General features: G+C 46.2%; 1 protein-coding gene across 4 annotated transcripts in view; it reads right to left on the minus strand.

The window, feature by feature from the left end:
* Positions 1-20,085, minus strand: part of CTIF (cap binding complex dependent translation initiation factor) — a 145,130-nt gene that overhangs the window by 84,191 nt on the left and 40,854 nt on the right. For 2 of the 4 annotated variants that reach the window (XM_084224761.1, XM_084224760.1), the window contains exons 4-7: positions 19,896-20,018; positions 15,871-15,944; positions 14,931-15,035; positions 11,029-11,104 (exon numbers count right to left, since the gene is read on the minus strand). In XM_084224761.1, the coding sequence (XP_084080887.1) occupies positions 11,029-11,104; positions 14,931-15,035; positions 15,871-15,944; positions 19,896-20,018 (378 nt within the window). The remainder of the gene's footprint in view (positions 1-11,028; positions 11,105-14,930; positions 15,036-15,870; positions 15,945-19,895; positions 20,019-20,085) is intronic. The other 2 variants (XM_084224763.1, XM_084224762.1) reach the window with 1 other exon arrangement.

Genomic DNA, 20,085 nt, shown 5'->3' on the forward strand with positions numbered 1-20,085 from the left:
AACACGAAGTGTCCACTCACATACTGATGGTCAGGGTACCTTTTTTACCCCCTTTTCTCTTTCTGGCTGAAATACCGTTTCAGTGTGAGCCTGAATCCGTGCCTATGTGCTTATTGGGGTGGTGACCTGTTGTGCCGGGACACTGCTGGCTCAGGGAGCGCAGAGACTGCACTGCCTCCCGGAGCACTGAGGCACACGGGGCTGGCTTTGCTCTGACAGCAAAATAAAACACCAGTGGAAACCTTATCACAACAATCCAGGTATCAAATCACACCACCGAGCTTCCAGATCAAGATCTGCATGCAAGGAGATGATCTTTTAGCACATTGGTGGCACCTAGGAGACCAGCCACCATCCACAGCCACCTGCCTATGGAGAGCCCCATGCTCTCCATAACCTTCAGGCTGAGTTGGTTGTTACAACCACAGGCAGTCCTGAAGCTTCTTCATCCCTAATGTCTCCCAGCACTGTCTACACCAGAGACAGACTCATACAGTTATAGAACCATTTAGATTGGAAAAGACCTCTCTAAGATCATCAAACCCAACCATTCCCCCAGTACTGTCCAGCCCACCGCTAACCCATGTCCCCAAATACCCCACGCACACGGCTTTAAAATCCCTCCAGGGATAGGGACTCTACCACTGCACTGGTCAACCCATTTCCATGTTTAACAACCCTTTCCATTAAGAAATTTTTCCCTAATATCCAACTATTGGTGGATACTGGAGGCAAACCTCCCTTGGTGCAACCTGAGGCTGTTTCCTCTTGTCCTGTTGCTTGTTACAGAGAGAGAACAGACCGACTCTCCCCTGCAACACCCTCCTGCCAAGCACCTGTGAGATCCTGGATGCAGGGCTGAACAAGCTATGGGCAAGAGGGATGGGAACAACCCAAACAAGAAGAAAACTTTGGAAAACCAAACTTTCATTAACCACAGGCCCAATGTCTGGAGCAGAGCAGCCACTGTTGTCATTCTGTGGTGTGCCCAGGGTGTCCAGCAGCAGCATGGGATGGTGCCATAAGGCTGGAAACCTGGAGATCATCCTGAACTCATGTTTTCCTTTGAATTACAAGGGCACATCTGTGTTTCACACTTGAATCTTAAAAACTGCCTTTAACCTGGATTATTGTTGTGGAACAATCATGGAACAACAAGACAGGGTGTCTCATCTCTCCTGCTGCTCTTCCAAACCATGTAACTACTGACCCCAAATATTCTCATTCTCATCTAGAAAATGTGCAGCAGCCTAAAATTAAGGAGTATATTTTTATATTCTATTTGTGCAGAGCACCAAGAGGAAGGCTGGCCAGCTGAAGGCACATACACAGCCCAACAGCTTTAGGAAATGCCATTGCTCACAGATGCAGAATGGAGCAAATATCAGCAGTCCCTTCCCCAGAACTAACCAGCAGAAGCAATCCATATCTTCTGTGATACCTGCTTATTTTGTCCAGCCAAAGGGCCTTATTTTTCCCAGCCAAAGGAAACAAACAGCTCCTATAACCTCACATATTTTCTTTCCGTTTGGACAGGGCACCTCAGAAGAATATACAATAAGAAACGAAATAATGAAGTGGGTCACAAAAGCAGGAAGAAATGAAGCTTTATCATTCTCCAGTGGTTTCTCTGTTCATACATTACAAGAATTACTAAAAAGAAAAAAAAAAAAAAAAGAAGAAGAATGAAAAAGAAAGCAAGCTAACAATGAGGAGTTTCTCCACAACAGGAGGAACAAGAGAAGGACAGAGGAATAGCCCTGGGAGACATGGACACAGGGGCAGTGTTGTGTGGCCAAAGGTGGGGAGACCACATTCCGCTTGCTATTCCTGTTAGCACAAATGAAATCAATCAAGCCCACCATCCAGCAAAGGCATTTTGAGGAGGCCACAGAGTTTTCTTTCACTGACCATGCCAGCATGTGTACATTTGAGCCATTTCCTGAGCCAGCAGGGAAATTAATGGAGTATCCCTGGAAGCGCCCCAAGGCCAAGTGGATGGGTCTCTGATGAAACTGGTCTAGTGGAAGTTGTCCCTGCCCAAGGCAGAGGAATTGGAACAATACAATCTTTAAGGTCCCTTCCAACCCAAACCATTTCATGATCTTGAAAAAAACCAGCCACTAAAAGTACTTCTAAAACAATAATGAGGGACAATACAAGTGTAGGACTAAAAGGACCTCTGGGTTACAGAGCTTGGTCTGCTACCACAGCAAGGACATCATTTAATCCCTTCATAAACAGTCTTTATTTTCCCCATGGAAGAGACATCCAGGCGTCGTGTGCAGCAATAAATTTCCCACTTAAATGACAATCTTTGACCAAACCACCCTGCATTGCAATAAACACTTACCCTGCCACTAAATACCTATATTTACACCCATAGCTATATATACATCTCTCCAACTGAATGGGATTCACTTACCTGCTGCCTCCGGGCAGGAAATTCGCATTTTAAGAACTTCTGGTCTCATTTATTGTATTGCTTTCTATTCCCACAACATCAGAGGAAAGGCAGCAGAAAAGGGTGGGGGAGCATCTTCTGGTTAAGAAGAAATTTATAAATGTGACAGGAAACATTAAACTCCTATTTTGTCAGACCAGGGACGAGGACATCCCCCCACCAGCAGGATTTTTAGAGAGCGAGGTCTTTCTAGGCTCTCCAGGTCCCTCTGACAACGGGGATGTATGCACGTCTCCCTTCTCTGGTCCTCTGGTATGCCTACTTTTTTTTTTTTGAGAGAAAATTCCTTCCTTCCCTTCATTTTATTAAAAATTCATCTCTTTTACAGAGAGCGGGGAAGGGGATTAGGATGTGGAAATAGCCAAGCCAGCAGAAATAGCTGCTTGAGCAAGGCAACATTGAGCTTTTACTTGGGATCTTTAGGAATCTGGATTTTTTTTTCTTAGCTACTTTTAATAACATTTTAAAACTGTAATCATTTCTCCACATTACTTCCATGCTGCAGAAAAATATTCAGCAATTTCAAGGGAGTGCAGCAAAAACCCTCTCAGTTTTCTAATGAATCCCCTGAGAAAAAAAGGGAGAAGAAAATGTAACATTATTGAGAAGTTAGAATTTAGGCAGGATTTAAGGGGTGTGTTTTGGAGTCTATAGAAATGACTGAGAAAAAACCAAAACAGGTTTGCTTTGGATATTATATAGCTGCATAAAAGCAAACCTTTCTGAAAGGGAAGTCAGCTGTAAAGCTGGGAAAAATCCAAGTAGCTCCCTGGTGTGTTTAAGCCAGAGCATAATGTGGTGACATTTTTGAGCCTGAAATGCCTATTGAGCTGTTATTTATACCCCAGCACAATTCCCCTTGCCCAAACCAGTTAATTCCCCAGAAAACTGCAGTACACAGGACTAAAACTTCTGGAGTCCTTAAAAGTAAAAGAGTATTTTTCTTCATCATCCTCCCAGGAACAGCTCTTCCATACTCCTACTTCTTTGTGGTCCCTGGTCATGAACCCAAAACCCAACACTTCCTATTGGTAAGCCCAACATCCTAGTCCCAACATCTCTTTGTGTCGACCCCTCTGTCATCTCAGCTTGAGGAAAAGCTGCAAAGCTACCCACATCCCATTATTAATCTTCTTTTGTGGTACAAACCAGTGGCTGGCAAACTGGGGTCCAAGGAATAGAGATAGTCCTGCAGTGGGCAACCCATGGTGCCCATCTCCCTCCTCCTGAGGCCAGCATGTCCTTAACTTGGGGCGGGTACAGCAAGGTAGGTGGGGGACAGGGACAGGTGGAAATGTGGGTGTTCAGGAGAACACCCCACCCCTGACAGGGCAGCAGCACCTCCAGAGAAAGGGAGAACCCCTCAGCACATCTGGAACTGCTCTGGTGTGAGGAGCATCGTGCCAGACTGAGCCCTGCCAGAGCATCCCATGGGAGACACATGGAGCTGAGGATAGTGTGGGCAAAGGTGAGATTTCCAGGGAGTCATGAGATGGGACATGCTTAACCCCTAAGAACCAGCTCCCCTTAGGGATTTGGTAATGGAGAGGGTCACACAGCTACAGCTTTGACCTCACTTTGCTCAGAGCCAAAATGCAGCCCACCCAAATTGAGCCCCAGGTGCAGAGAAACACCTGCAGGTTTCCCCATGCTGGACATGCACTCTGAGCCCGAGGTGGACACATCTGGATGGAGAGCAGTGTGCCCTGGCACAGAAGGGTGAGAGACTGCAGAGTGGGGTTTCTGCTTGGAAAAAGCCTTTGGAAAAGCCTCATTTCCTCTGCCCAGGGCAGCGTTCCAGGACCATGCAGCGAGGCTGCAGTGCCCTCTAGTGCTGCAAGGCTCCCCTCTGCCACCAGCCCTGTCCCCTCGGCCACCAAACACTGCCAAACTTGAGCTGCTGCATTAACCACTCTTGTTCCTCCTACCTTCCCTCCCTGCTCATGCCAAACAAAAACCCCTGACCAGCCAATGCAGCTGGGGTGTGAGAACATACCAGTGCCTCCTATCCTGGCAAGCACAGCAGCCAGGCCCGAATTCTGACCAGTAGCAGCAGTAGGAGCCACTACAGAACAGGATCTCTGTGCCCACCAGGTTGGGAAGACACCCCCAGGAATGGTGAGTTAGCACTGCAACGTCTGCCTGACAGCCAGAAGAGTAACACCAGCCCTGAGAAGAGAGAACCTTTATCATTTTCCACAATCAGGAACCTGCTCTGAGCCATAATAATGACAGTAATAATAATGATAATAATAACAACAATACCAATTGTAATAATGATGATAATAATAAAGTAATAATGGAAATACTGAAGTTCCTGGCCATTTCTCCAGTATTTTGTTTATGCACTGAGTAAGTCTATCTGGCTTATTCAAAATAAGGCTATGGCATTAGGAAATTGGATATTAGGGAAAAATTCTTAATGGAAAGGGCTGTCAGACCCTGACACAGGCTGCCCAGGGTAATAGTGGAATTCCCATTCCCAATCCCTGGAGGGATTTAAATGCCACGTGGAAATGGTACTTGAGAACTTGGGTCAGTGGTGGCCTTGGCAGTGCTGGGGGAATGGCTGGACTCAGTGATCTTATGGGTCTTTTCCAACTTCAATATTTCTCCGATTCAGTGGTATGAAAGACCATCATAATCTGAAAAACCCACTAAAAGATCTACTCCTTCCTGCACATCTTACAAAACCTTCAGGGTTTATAAGCTTCAGGGATCACAGGGACTGTGCACTGCCAACAGAGCCCACGCCCATGGGAACCTGGGAGGTGATGACCTGCATGGAACATTCACAGTTTTAGTCCAGGCCTCTTCAGTACTCTGGAGATCTCCATGACCTTGTCTGCCTTCCTTGGCAATGGTGGCCTTAACTCTGGCATGGGAGTGACACTGGAGGGGCTACAGGTGACCACAGCAGTTTGCCCTCTCTGCCCCAGATGATGGTAAGAGTCAGATGGGTTAAATGCAACAAAAGAAGGACCACACAAAGGCTGTGTCTCGCTAGAAGCCATGGCAAATCAAAAGCTTTTTACTCAGGAGCAGAGCTCAGACTCCCAATACATTGTGACCTATACTCATGTAAGTCTTGGCTCTTTGACAGGGACTTTCCACAGTGGTTTTAGCTGTTACTGTATTGGAAAGACCCTTGGGATATGGGCTTGTCAGGCAAGAAACCTTCCCTGAAGGCAGTGCTGTGCCCACACACTCTGGGCAGATTCCAGCAGGAAGTGGGGGCCAGGAGAAGTAATCCCCCATTTTGGGGCTCCTAAGGAGGCACCCCAACCTTTTCATAAGTGGTGGACACATAAAGGACACCAGGGTTAGACCCTGTGAGTGACAGCAGAGACACAGAGCACAAGGGGCACACTCCACATGGACGAGGCCATGCCCAGTGGGAGGGGATGCCAGGCAGAGGGATCAGCCCACCCCAGATCCACCAGCACAGAACAGCTTGCTAGGAGAGGGCCCCATTGCTATGAACTGTGAAAGATGAACAACCTGAGTTGCCTAACATGCTGGGTAAAATGAAAACTGCCAACCCTTGCAGTGTAGAAAGAGCAGGCAAGAGAGGAGGTGGCAAGGTGACAACTCCGTATGGTGATAGTGAATAACACCACACCACCAAAGACCTGTCTGTGGGCACCAAAGAGACCTGTTCTCCTGCTACCAGCTCCCTGGAAGTGATCTGCAGGGCTCTGGAACATGCCCTCACACCAGTGCTGGACACTAATCTCCCCTCCTTGCCTGCAGAGCAACAGCAAAGGGGTTGCTTGCCCATAATCTATCCTCTCCCCCTGGACACCTGGGTTGGCTTTAGGAACCTTCCATATGTGACCAAATCCATATGAGAACTGGTCTGTCTCTGCACCCTACAGAGCTGACAGGGAAGGAACATGGATACCTCAGATGAGAATCATCCAGCCCTTCCTAGACCCCTACAGTAAGGTGCAACAAACCATGTCCTAGCATGTCCATGCCTCACCTGGGGCAGGAACCCCAAGTGACCAGCCCATGCACAGGTCCCAGCTTTACTCCCATGATCTCCACACTGAATTGTAAGGTCTGATTTGAAAATACTTGTCAGTGAGAAGAGGTCCCAAGGAAAATGGGCAAAGCTGCCTGTGGGTCCCTTAATTCAGGTGGTTTTCCAGCACCAGGAGAAAAGCAGTGTAACATCAAGGCTAAAGGAAGAACCTGCAGCTTGCTTGCTTTTGCTTTCAAACACAGGCATGTGTGAAAAGGAAGAGTTTAAATAACAAATCCGTTTGCCTAAGCACCTATAGGCTGAACTACAAACTGGATCAGGAATCCTGGTGCTTCTAATCCTGTTCGGACAAAATCAGGAACACAGTGGTGCTAAGAGGAATGTGAGCAACTTAGAGTCTGCCTGTCTCCTAAGGAGCTTCTCCCTTGTTTCTCTTCCAACAAGGAAGCTGGATGACGACTGCAGCCAGAAGAGAAACAAGCAGTTTATTGTAACTGCAAGCAAATGACAAAAAGGGTCAAGAATCAGTAAGGAAACGGAAGGAGATGAGCTGAAGGCAGTAAGATGCCAAACCAAATGATATCAATGCCATCTTCCAAGTTTATCTCATTACAACAATAAAGCCCAATATGCCTTTCAGAAGTGCCACATTTCTACCTCCTAAAACACAAGACAAGGAGCAGCTGGGCAGTGAAGGCACATTCCCAGCATTCAAAGGAGGACAAGCCCATCCCAAAGGCACGAGTTCAGCAAACTGAAAGCCAAACTCTGCAACACACAAGTCCAGAAACCACTTGGGACATGTCCCAAAACTCTCTGCTTGTGTCTAGCAGCATTTACAGCACAGCCCTGTGACATGCAGCCTCCTGTGTCCCTTGTGAGCTATAGCAGTTCCACAGGAAGGGGTAGGGTAGATCTTGCTCAGAAAAGCCATGACTGCCCCATCCCTGGAAGTGCCCAAGGCCAGGCTGGACAGGGCTTGGAGCAATCTGGGAGGGGGGTTGGAAGGGGATGAGTCTTAAGTTCCCTTCCAACCCAAGCCATTCCATGATCCTATGATCTTGCAGAACATGACCTCTTGGGTTATTTTCTCTGGTAAATGTACATTTTGCCAAGGGCTTGCTTGCCAAGGACTCTGAAGACTAAATCTAGGACCAGAGTACTTGCATGTGACACATCTAAGCCTGAACAACTTTCCAAGTGCTTGCCAAAGGGAGCAAAAGCAGAAGGCATTGAGTCACCCCTCCCTGTGACGTCTTCATGACGCCAAGGTGGTTATGTGGTCTCCTTCAACAAAACAGCTGATATGGAAATGGAGAGGATGATAGAGACTCTTTCGGCACTTGAGCTGAGCCTCCCTGCAGCAGATGCAGCAGATGCTCCCTGGTGTGCAGTAAAAAGCAGATCTTATGAATGGAGAATACTTACCTTCAAGAGTCATTTTTGGCAGCACTTTGGTGAATTAGTGCCCAAATCCTACTGCAGACTCTTATGAGTAAGGAGAGATGAAGAGGTTATGGCTCATGAGCTGAGCCAAGGCACTGACCTCATGAGCTCCTGGTCATGAAACTCTCAAAAATAAAAACCTATTCACCAGTAAAAACAAGCACCTCAGATGGATTTTGAAAGGATGGGCCAAGAGAAAGCTTCAAATTACAAGTTGTGGTGAAGGAATTGTGAAGCCTGTGCATGTCCACGAGATGGCAGAGCACACCATGCTGTGAGAGCATCCCCAAGGACAGGGATGCACAAATTCCAAACAAAAGAAGAGGATCTGGGGAAAGGTCACTTATTTTGCTTTGTTTATTTCTCCGCCTTTTAACTGCCAAATAATCATAGGCTTCCCCTGCAATATTTTGTTAAAATACTATTGATAGATTTCAGCAGAAAAACTCATGTATAGGGGGATATTAACACCCAGATATCCAGAACAGTCTGCTCAACCCCTAGACAACCACAATATTCTGCTTAATCAGGGACATCTCTGCATCTCTCTGTAGGCACCCATACAGACCTGGATGTACACTGGAGATTAGTTCAAGATTCATGTCCTGTGTCTATCACACTTTAACACCAAAGGCACACAAATCTCCAGACAGCCTGCAAGCAAGACTCCCTACCTCTCTCAAACGTGGTACTTTTAACCTTTCCATGGCTGCTGAAGAACACTTCCATCTGAATCTTGTTGGAGGATGCTTGGACTGGTTCAGTCACACTAGAGGATGCTCAGACTACCCCAGTGGAGCTAGAGGATGCTCAGATTGGCCCCTCCATCTGCGCACGTCTGCTGCAAGCAACCCATGAGCTCTCAAACGCAGACAGAACAGGAGTTTATATATCACCAACCTGAAAAGCCTCTTCCTCAGGATGTAACACCCATGAACATAACAACCCCAGGGAGTGAAGGATTTTCCTTTCAGAGGCTTACACAAAGGAATATCTTCCCTTATGCCCCCCCCCCACTGCTCCACAGTGCCATTTAAAACAAGGGATGAGGAGCAGTAAAATTACTGTCAGCATTGCACGGCTGCATTCAAATCCAGGTAACAATGATATGTCAGGATTAAGCCAGCTGTCTGCAAGTATTTCACTTGTCCATGTTGAACAAGATAAACCCTCACCCAGAGCCACCTGGGTCCTAGCTCCCACAGACACATATGACTGGCTGTACATGCCAAGGTAAACATGTCTGCAAATCAATGCAGCACTGCACGAGTCTGCCTGAGGCACAAACAAAACATCAAATCCAGCATTCCCACTAGGTTTTCCAGCTTAGAGATGTCACTCTAATAATTAAGCCAGATATTAATGTATATATTGGAATTAATTCATTGTATTCAATGTACTCTTAGGACATGTTGAAATGATAGCCAGACCAGGAGGATGTGGCTTATTTAACAGCTGTTGATTAAAACCCCCTTGAAGGTAATAAGCTCCTCGCACCAAAGATGGTTTGATTCTTCATTTCCAATTATTCCCCAGGGAAACTAACCTTATTTTCCAGAATTAATGGGGTTTGTATCAGCTGAACCTGATGTTTTTTCCCTGTGACCTAAAGTCCAGACATACCAAACATGGAAGAGACTGAGCAGGAAGCAGCTGCAGGCAGTGCTCCTCCCTGCCAAAGTCAGCTGCCCTTCCCCACTCCTTCATGTACTCAGTGCCAAATAGTTCACCCAAAAGAAACAGTAAGGCAGATTGTCACATGGTCTGCAGGATGAGCAAAGCTATTCCTCACATGATGTGTGAGCAAGATTCCCATCGTTGGAATCCGAAATGCAGGAACTCTCAGAACTTTGGGCCTGTAAGCCAAAGCTTAGAATTAAACACAAGATTTGATTTGAGACCTTGGAAAAAGTCCCAAACTTAAGGACTAAATGCGAGAATGTAGATTTATTGTTTAAGGCAGAGACATGTAAAGCTAAGTAGAATAAAGTTTAGAGTTTTAGAGTTTAAGACATAGAAAAAATAAAAGTAGTTACAGAGGTGAACAAGGAGTTCAGAATGCAGTGCTGTAGGTTTGTGTATCATAATATGATTGGCTAAGAAAGCTCACACTGTAGCATAGGTCTGTAGACAAAATATTTAAGGATTAGGTGAAAAACATAAATATCCTTGTTGGCAGTTTATTGTTTATTAGTTAATAAATCTTTAAAAGGTCTTGTAACTAGAGGTCTTGTGACCTTCTGAACCATGGAGTGAAGATGTGAGCCAAACTCAGCCTTCCAGCCTATGTAAAAGATTTAAAAAAAAAAAAAAAAGACACAATCTAAACCAACTCAGAGGTCCCATCTCTAATTCATTCAAAATTCCCACACCTGGTGAGCTCTTGGCTCAGCACTGAGAAGGGTAACACTACCACAGCACATGAGATGTTTTTATCCTTGCCTCTGGAAGCAAAGAGGTTTCAGCAAAAATACACTGGGCATCCTCTGAAACTTGCCTAGCTTAGGGAACTCAGCTCTTTTGAGGACTAGGGCTCTGTAAAATGGAAGACTATATGATGCTGACAAATTGACTTTTTCAACCTGACTTCTGAACTGCAAGGTCTCAATCTACTATTCCACAACATCCACGCTTCAGAGGCCATTTAACCAGAACTGCCAAAACTGCAAAGAGAGATCTGGGGAAAGAACAGGCTGGAGAGAACACACATGAGGATTACCACTGCATATAAGCATGGGCACTGCCCCAAAGGAGCAATACCTGGGTCAGCACACAGGCACTGCTGGCTTCCTGGCAGCAATTTATTTTGGAGCTGTCAGGAGGGGCTGATGCTTTTCAGAATCTCAGAATATGTTTTCTTCAACATATGAGCCCTGTATACATCCACATGTATACATATATAGGTATATACTGCCCTCAGTGTATCACCTCCCAACAAAGTCTGTGAGGTTACTGCCCTTGCCCAGCAACCGCACCTGAAACCACAGGCACAAATCTCCATCTCAACCTCCAAAGGACCACAGCCCAGCAGCTCTCCTACTCCTGAGGAGGTTTCCTAAGGGAACAGAAGGCAGGGAAGGCTCAGCTGCTGGTCTCCACCATGGCAGGGGCAGATGTCCTCATCACCTACCTGCCACACTGGAAGGACTTTCTCTATGTCGTTCAGGTTGATGCTGTCACCATCCTCGTATTTCCCCTTTCCAAGCCTGTGGCAAGAGGAAAACAAAACAAAAACACGTGAAAACTTGTTGGAGACACAGTTAATTTTCTATTACAGCACAAGGGGAATATCAGTTGTTGCTGCAAAGGCCTCTCATGGAAACAAAGAGGCTCTCTCTGGAGCAAGTGTGCTGTGCCTCCAAAACACTCCCACGCAGGTGTAAAGCTGTTAATACAAAATTAAATGCTTTGCTCAGTCCTCTCCACCTGCACCATCTGCCACAGCTTGCAAACACTTTTGGTAGTAGCAGCAGTGAGAAAACCAAAGGCAGTCCTGAGTCCAGGGTGACTCGATTTCCAGACCAAGTAACACTGAAAGCACAGCCCACCTGAACAGCAAAAATGAGAGCACAAAGAGAGTAATGAAAAATGTTTCCTTTGAAGCATTGCTCATTTGCTGGTCTCCACGGGAGCTCCAGCTCCCCTGATGAGAAAGGTGCTGAAAATCAGCAAACACACACCTCAGACAGGAAGCAGCAATCGACATAAATATAAACAGACAATCTGAAAGACAAAGAAATTGGGATGAGAAGTCAAGCACTTACACACCATACACAGAAGTGGCAGCTGAAGGACTTTCTTGGAACAAGAAATGAAAAAAAACAATCCAAAGATAATTATTAGCTGGGTGCAAGGAACTTGTGATGATACAGAAAAAGAAAGAAATGGTCAATACTTATCATCCTTCTATGTTCACAAACAACAGAGATGATATTTCTTTATTATGCAAGAATGATAATTTTTTTTGTCAGTTAGAAGCAGGATACTGTGAAATAAGATACAGTAGAGACTTTGATAGCAGCAGACTCAGGTAATCAGTGCCTAGAAGTCAGAGAAAAACAGATCTTGGAATTAGAGAAAACGGGAGAAAAAAATTGAGAAAAATGGCACATGCAGAAGTACCAGGCTCAAAATCCAGCAAACTGAAGGGAGGCAATTTAATTAATCTTAATCAACTTGAGCACCCTGGTTTAGTAAAAGGTGTCTCTAACCATGGCAGGAGGGCTGGACTAGGGGATCTTGAAGATCCCTTCCAACCCAAACCATTCTGTGATTCTGTATTTATTGGATATCAGAGGTGTTCAACAACTGACTTACCATCACAGATGAAATACTAACTTTGACTTACAAAGGCAAAAATATAGTGTGCATACACATACAGAAACACACATCTGAAAAAAATATTTATATATATGTATTTATATAGATGAGAAAAATCATGTCACACATCTGGGGACAAACAAATGCCAGCTGCAGGTGCAGAACACAAGTGTATTGTAGGAAAAGGTCATCTGAACAGGGTGGGGACCGTCCCAGTCTGAATTTGCCGCATGCTGAACTATGGCAAAGAGGCAGGGGATGAAGAGGAGGCAGGGATTAGGGGGATGAAGGCAGCTTTCCTCTGGAGACAGCATGGCTGAGCCCCAGCTACAGGACCGCAGGCAGTGCTGGCAGTTGCGTTTCAAAGAGAACATAGGGAAATTCCTTAAGAGTACCTGAAAAACTCAAGTGATATATGTACTTGGGAGATACCTGGAATGAAGAGAAAATACCAGCTACAAAAGGATGTTTGATCTGGAAGAGTACAAGCAGAGCAAGAGCTAGCACTGGAAATTAAAGCCAGATGAATTCAGGTCAGAATCATGATACAGCTCCCCGCTTTTTCTTAACTGTTCCACTTGTGACTATCCAGCATGCCACCAAACAGCATCTCCCAATAAAAGCAGGTGTCTCCCTGGAGGAAAATGCTTCACCCAACCAAAAGTCACTTCAGGTCACACAACTGGATGCAGCTACATGGCCAGTCGTGGGCAACTGATCAGACTGAGGAATAAAATGGTTCTTTTAGTGTTGAAAACACACACAGAACAGCATAGTCCTTTTTTTCCCCCCTATTATTTTTTTCACGGCACAGCTAAATTTTTAAAAAAAGCTTCCCATTCAAGCAAGAGGGAAAAATGCCTAGCTAGCAGGTGGAGATTCATGGAGGCTCAGCAAGCTGAATCTCAGCACAGATTCACCATGGAGAGCTGATGAATGCACAATACAGTCAGCTTTAGAAATCAAAAAAAATAAGAACAATTTTGTCTTTCTTTGTGTGTCCTCTGTCCTAGCCAGGTTACTTACATGGCATGCTTTTTGGAACATGCACTGTTTTGTGCTGATAGCATCTGCTTAACTTTTCTGCAGATACACTAATTTTTACTCCACTTTAACAGCAGTAATATTCAGGAGTGATTAAATATCTACCTCCACACTGCCTCCTCTACCTGTTTGCGATGTGGGCATTCACAATACATCAGGAACCAGAGGAAAAACACAACACCAACCCTGTTCCATCCTCCCTGCACACAGCAGCTGTCACTGACAGGATCACCTGGCAAGTGCCATCAACCATAGAGCATATTATATCTTCTTTTACAGAGGAAGCACATTTTATCTTATTTTACAGAGGGCCCCGTTCATCTAATTTTTCAAACTCATCTGAAAAAATGGGATTGAACTTGACTAAGAGACTTAGTGACTTAGAAATTTAGTGTTATGTTGTTCCAAATGTTCTGAAAATTGCTCTTTATAAACCTGCAGTATACCTTACTTACAGAGCAGAAAAAAAGGTTGTCTGAGTCTTCCTGTCCCTGTATGGTATGGGAGCCTACTGCAGATGCTGAGCCTGGGCTGGTATGGGATTTCTGGCCTGGCTGGATGTTTCTAATTGTTTCCAATCAACTGTTCTAATAACAATTCTCAACCTGTCTTCTAAACAAGATGTGCAGACCAGGCACATGGCACTGGCCAGTACGTCGGCAAAACCAAATTATCAGCAGAAAAATGTTCCCTGCAAACAACACGGCAGTGATGGAACATCAGCTGCAACCCCATCTTTTAGACCTGTTACAATTTTTCTCCTTCCTCTATGCTCTGAGTGATAGCAAAAGAAAAACCCGATCTATAGAATTATGGAATTGTTACGGTTGGAAAACATCTCTAGAAGCACCAAGTCCAAGCATTCCCTTGGCCCTGCCAAGGCCTCCACTGACAAATGTCCCTAAGTGCCACATCCACATGGTTTTTAAATCTCTCCAGGGATGGAGACTCCACCCCTGCCTTGGGCAGCTGTGCCAGGCCTGGACATCCCTTTCCATGAAGAAACTGTTCTTAACATCCAACCTACACCTCCCCATATGCAACATGAGGCCTTTACCTCTTATCCTGTCATTTGTTAGAGGGGAGAAGAGCCCAACTCCCACCTGGCTGCACCCTCCTGTCTGGGAGTGATTGTTTCTCCATCTGCAGGGATCCTTGGTGCCAGCACACATTTACTTGGTTGGACCAGTAAGGAATCCAGAAATACCGGGAAACCTGTGGAGGCTGTCACAACCAAAGGGAGCTGTTGAATGTTTTCACAGTTTTATAAAACACATTGATGCTCTCTCCTCCCCTCAACTCTTGCTGGGAATGACAGTGTCATTCACAGGAACTGTAACCAGGTCAGCACTGAGCCAGGATCTTTCCTCCAATATCCAGAGATGTCTAAATTTAGAATACCAGGATCTAGGAGACTTGGATCCAGAGTTATTTAAACACTGAGATCTATCAGGGAATGCAAAAATACTGAGAACAACTCTGCTCCAGCTCAGAACTGGATGACAGAGGAGCCAGACTGATCATGGCAGTCTCAAACTCTCTGAATAGTCCAGTGCTTCTTCCCATGTCCTCCTATACATGAGGTGTGTCACCAAGCCAGAGTTCCTAGAGCAAGGGAGAAGTCAGAGGCCTTCCTGGAGAGCACAGTATTGCAGACACAGCACTCACCCTTCTCTGTCTATGTGAGGCAATGGGTGTTTGGAGGTGTTTCGCAGCTTTCTGTGAAACTGGGTGAAATCTAGTTTTTCAGGCTGCAAGTCCCACGTTGCACCACTAGGAGAGAAAAACAGGGAAAAACAGAGAAAGGAAGTCCACTACTAATTAAACACCACTGAGCTGAAGAGCAGAGGGCACATTGGAGCCTGCAGACAAGGAAAGCTGGCATTTCTGGAAGCACCACTTCTCACACCCTGATGCTGAGCACGTGGATGTGAGCGTCCAGCCTTCACACTAACGCATCTCTTTTCATTTCTTCTTGTTTCTTAGGTATGTTGAGCTCTTGGGGTTTGATCTAAGCCTCTAATTTTGATACAGAAGACACCCTGCAAGATATACTCGCTCTCTGTACCAAGAGGGTATTGCAACAGGTCCATGAAATGATGTTCTCTCTGGTCCTGCAAAACCTGTCTGCCCCAGTGACTCAAGATTATGCAGATTATGCATAAAACTGGACAGGAAGGATATTTCACTGCTTTCACTGAGACAGCAGCTGAAGAGTTCTTCCCAGCAGTTAAGAAGCCAACACATAATGGTAGCTCCAACTAATGGGAGAGTAAAATGCCAGAGCAGCAGCTCAGAGCTGATTCAAGTCTTGCCTGTGCAGTTCTGGGGTGACTATAAGTAATTATGCTGGTACTAGTTTCAGGTGTTTGGACTGCAAACCCATCCACTGACCCCTCCAAAACACACAGGATGCTTTAAATAGACTGTGCTTGGTGCTACAGGCTAAATGGGAATGGGGAGGAAGAGGAGTAGTAATGTCAGCCTTACCAGAGTATTCTCTGGTGCCTGGGTACCAGCAGGATGGACATACCAGCAAGGGCTAAGACAAGGCATGGTCCATCCTAAAAGTTTACCTCTCTCTTAAAGCAATTTAAAACCAGCTTACCTGAAGGAGTCAAAGGTGTTGGCAGCCCAGATGTCTGTGCCCAGCATGTCAAGGTTGCTCTCCTTGTTGCCATTCTAGGAGAGATGGAAAGGTGATTACTTGTCAGGAGGCACATGGAGCTATCCTGACCAGGGCATAGCCTCTCCTACCAGCCATCGAAGTGTCTTGGCTCTGCACAAGGGATCCTGTGCTCCTGTGTGAATCCATGCAATGCAGAGACCCCTCACCTGCTGCAAAAGTGCACCGTGAAGGCAAGGAGTGACAGTGTCAGCCTTGGGGACACAGAGCTGCGCACAACATGGAGCAGATAATGCACAAGCTTAGCTCTGACTCCAGCCCGGTGTTCCTGCCCCATGTCTACAACCATGATCCACCAAGGTCCAGGGGCCAGGTTGAGATTCACAAAATCACAGAATCATTTAGGTTGGAAATGACCTCCAAGACTGAGTCCAACCTGCGCCTGATCCCCACCTGTCACGCAGCCCAGAGCACGGTGTGAAACATCCACTCATCCCTAGGACACCTCCAGGGATGGGGACACCACCACTTCTCTGGGCAGCCTGCTCCAAGGCTCAACAATCCTTTCCATGACAAAATTCCTCCTCATGCTCAACCTGACCCTCCCCACGCCCAGCCTGAGGCCGTTTCCTCTCCTCCTGCCCCTGTTCCCTGGAGCACAGCCCGACCCCCCGGCTGTCCCCTCCTGTCAGGAGCTGTGCAGAGCCACAAGGGCCCCCCTGAGCCTCCTTTGCTCCAGGCTCAGCCCCTTCCCAGCTCCCTCAGCCTCTCCTGGGGCTCCAGCCCCTGCCCAGCTCCGTTCCCTGCCCTGGACACGCTCCAGCCCCTCAGGGTCTCTCTTGTCCTGAGGGCCCAGAGCTGTCCCCAGCGCTGGAGGTGCCTCAGCAGTGCCGGCACAGGGACGGGCACTGCCCTGGGGCTGTGCCACAGCCTGGCTGGGACAGCCCAGGGCCATTGGCCTCTTGCCCATCTGGGCACCCTGGACTCATGTCCACTGGCACCAGCACCCCCAGAGCCATTCCCCATGGGCATTATAAGAAATCTCCAGCCAGCTGTGAAACACCTTGAAGTTTCCTGTGCAGGCAGCTGCTTTTGTCAAAATGGACAACCCAAAGCATGCGCATCTAAAGCAGAGACCTCACATATGTTATTCAAAGCCCCTTCACAGGCATCAACCCTCACATGTCCTCCCTGCACAAAGAGGGCTGCCCCCTCCACCCTTTACAGGTTAAGTAAAGCAGGTTGGATTTTGCCATTCAAGACCATTAAAGAAATCAGACTTGACTCAGTCTGGATGTATTGAATGCATTGCACATAAGGAGCCCATATTAAGCAATTTTCCCCTCAACATTTCTTATTCAGATTACTCATAATCCTGCACATATTCAGATTATTTAAGCAACTCAGTCCAAATGGTCCCACTCTGGCACAATACATGCTAGAGAAGGTAGATTCCATCTCTTCCCCATCATATAACTTCTGTCATTTCCAAGTATTATTAATATTAACCAAGACATTAGAAACTCATAAAAAATGTGACCATTTCTTAATGAAGTCCCAGAGCTCAATCTGCTCACAAATTGAGCAACACTTTCCCAACCAATGTCAGGGACACATGTCCTTAGTGAACAGATGGCTACACTCTGCAGTCATTTCCAGCACAACCAATTTAGACACCAGAAACTCCAAACACAGACACACTGCTCCCTTTTTAGTCTCCTCCAAGGGGTTTATGGATTATGATTTTAACCCCTGGAGATCTGCAAGCTGACATGTCTCTGCTCAGAAACAAATTACCAGAAATACATAACTCCCGTGATAAGTTACAGAAGATGAGCTTTTTATTTTAGGCAAATTTAAGCACGATTTTCTCCCACCAAGGAGAGGAATTAGTTTCCTAAATCCTTACAAGCATCCAAATGCAGTGTAACGGAAGTGCACATGTGCAGGTTACCATAGCTAACACACAAAGAAGAGACAAATCCATTTCAGGCGGTGAGGAGGTCAGGCAGGCCCAAGGCAGCAGCTGGACACTCCCACCCAGAACTGGTCCTCCTAGAAGATGTCACCATAACCTCCTGGAGACACTCCAAGCATCAGCCAGACTCCAAAAAATGGCACCAGGGCCCAGTGATAACACACCTGGTCCATAAGTCCTGAGTCACTGTGGCCATTTCAAGACACCCTTTTGGTCTTCTATGACCTGTCTTTAGAACCAGTCTCTATCAGCTCACAGGACGGGGAGCAGCCTTGCAGCGCCGGGCTGAAGGGAGCTTACTAAAATGCTCACAGCACAATGCCAAGACTTAATAATAAGACTTCAAAAAGCCAATTCTCAAATCCAGGCACAAAAAAAAGATTAAAAATAGCATGTATTTAAGAAAAGCAGTGACTTGCTGTCAGTCCCCCCAGGACTGCAATTATAACCATCAGCAATTTTAACATGAAGCTCACAGTGACCCAACCCTCAGCTTTAGATAATCTTTTTCACTGAGGAGTTAGTACTGCTGAAAATTAATTAATTCACTCTGAATGATAATTGAGAGAGATGCTTTCATGAGTAACACCAGTACTCTGAGAGATGAGACATCCAGTAAAGCACATCCTACACACAGTCTAGGTTAAATGCACGTCCACAACCTCTGTCCTCCTGCCCCTGTGAGCACAAATGACCTCCATCCAATGCTGCCCAGTCCCTGGAGCTGCCCACACAAACAGGGACAGGCCCACGTGGACTCTGGCTGTTTACCATGCATGCAGCTTCAGCAAATTCCCCACAAAGTCAGCATTTGCATGCATGCAGCAGCTTTACAAAGCCCAGCTCAGCGTCCCACCTCTTGCTGCTCCTCATTACCATCCTCCAGAAAACAAATATGAAATCATGCCCTTTGCTGCACAACTGCAACCAGGTTAAATCATCACTGCACACAGAACAACACCAAGTGGCCACCTGGGTCCCTGCTATAAATTCAGGGATTATCCTGTGCCAAGTATTACGGAAGAATTTTTCGGTTCTGAGCTTGAGGAGCTTTCCCCACTTTTCCTCCTTCTCAGCTGCCTACAACCCCTGGCTGCACTTTGGTAGAAAATAAAAAAAAGATGAGATAGATACTGAACTATCTGAAAAGGCTCCAATTCAAGGCTTCCTTGCTGAAAACCGCAATTTGTCATGTGAACAATACAGATAAAAATATAGAAATTTTGAGGAAGATAGTATTATCCCTGCTTAGATATGCTGAGTCTCATTCCCACCAGAAAGGACCATCACTTTCTAGATACAACCTGGTTCTGTGGGTCCTCTCCCACCACAGCATGACTCAGAAAAGCTATATCCTCAAGATCTTCAGGAGGATGAAATGAATGAATGGACCAGGACTTTGACCACTGATTCCAAACCTCAGAGTTTGCCATCCACTTCCGGCACAAGTGGTGCTCACATGTGCATAAAGGAGAATGACTCCAAGAGAAGACAGGACACAGGCTGACTGAAATTAACATGAACGGTCCCTTGTCTGAGTTGGAGGATGGACCTAAACCCATATAAAAAGTTAATTCTTAGAGTCTTTTGCAGGGTAGGAATGTAACTCCCCATTAGCCCTGCAGACAGCTCACACAGAAAGCAGCTGGACTTATGGTCATTATTTAACATCATCTATGCGCTGTCCACTCATCTTTCAACTTCTAATGAAGACCTGCCAGCAAATAATTACAGACATCTCTTGATTTCTCAAAAGTGGAATACTCCAAGACTTCAAGTACAGAAAAAAACTCTGATTTCCTTTGCACTTAACCAGCTGACTAGGGACTTCTTTCTCAAAGCTAAGGCAATCAGCACACCTCAGCGGGTCACACACCACGAGTGAATTAAACAGGTCTTTGAAGTGTCCTTCCCAGGTGACATGCACTCACACCTTGTGTGACACACACCACAAACGTGTCGTGAGGGGGATGCCTCCAAGAAGCAGCAAGCACGGGACACAGCTTCAGCACGTCACCACCAGGTATACCTTGGCTGATTGCCTGAAATGGCTGCTTCTCCTGTGGCTGCCAGACCTGGATCCAGAGCCCTGCCTGGACCTCGACCCCGGCTGGGATCCTGTGCTCCCACTGCTGCTGTGATCCCACTCTTCCTGAAAACAACAAACAGGTTGCTTTAGTCAAGGGCCACTCCATCCCCCACACTCCAAAATCACCGAC

This window comes from Fringilla coelebs (genome assembly GCF_963513975.1).
Source record: "Fringilla coelebs genome assembly, chromosome: Z".
NCBI classification, from domain to species: domain Eukaryota; kingdom Metazoa; phylum Chordata; class Aves; order Passeriformes; family Fringillidae; genus Fringilla; species Fringilla coelebs.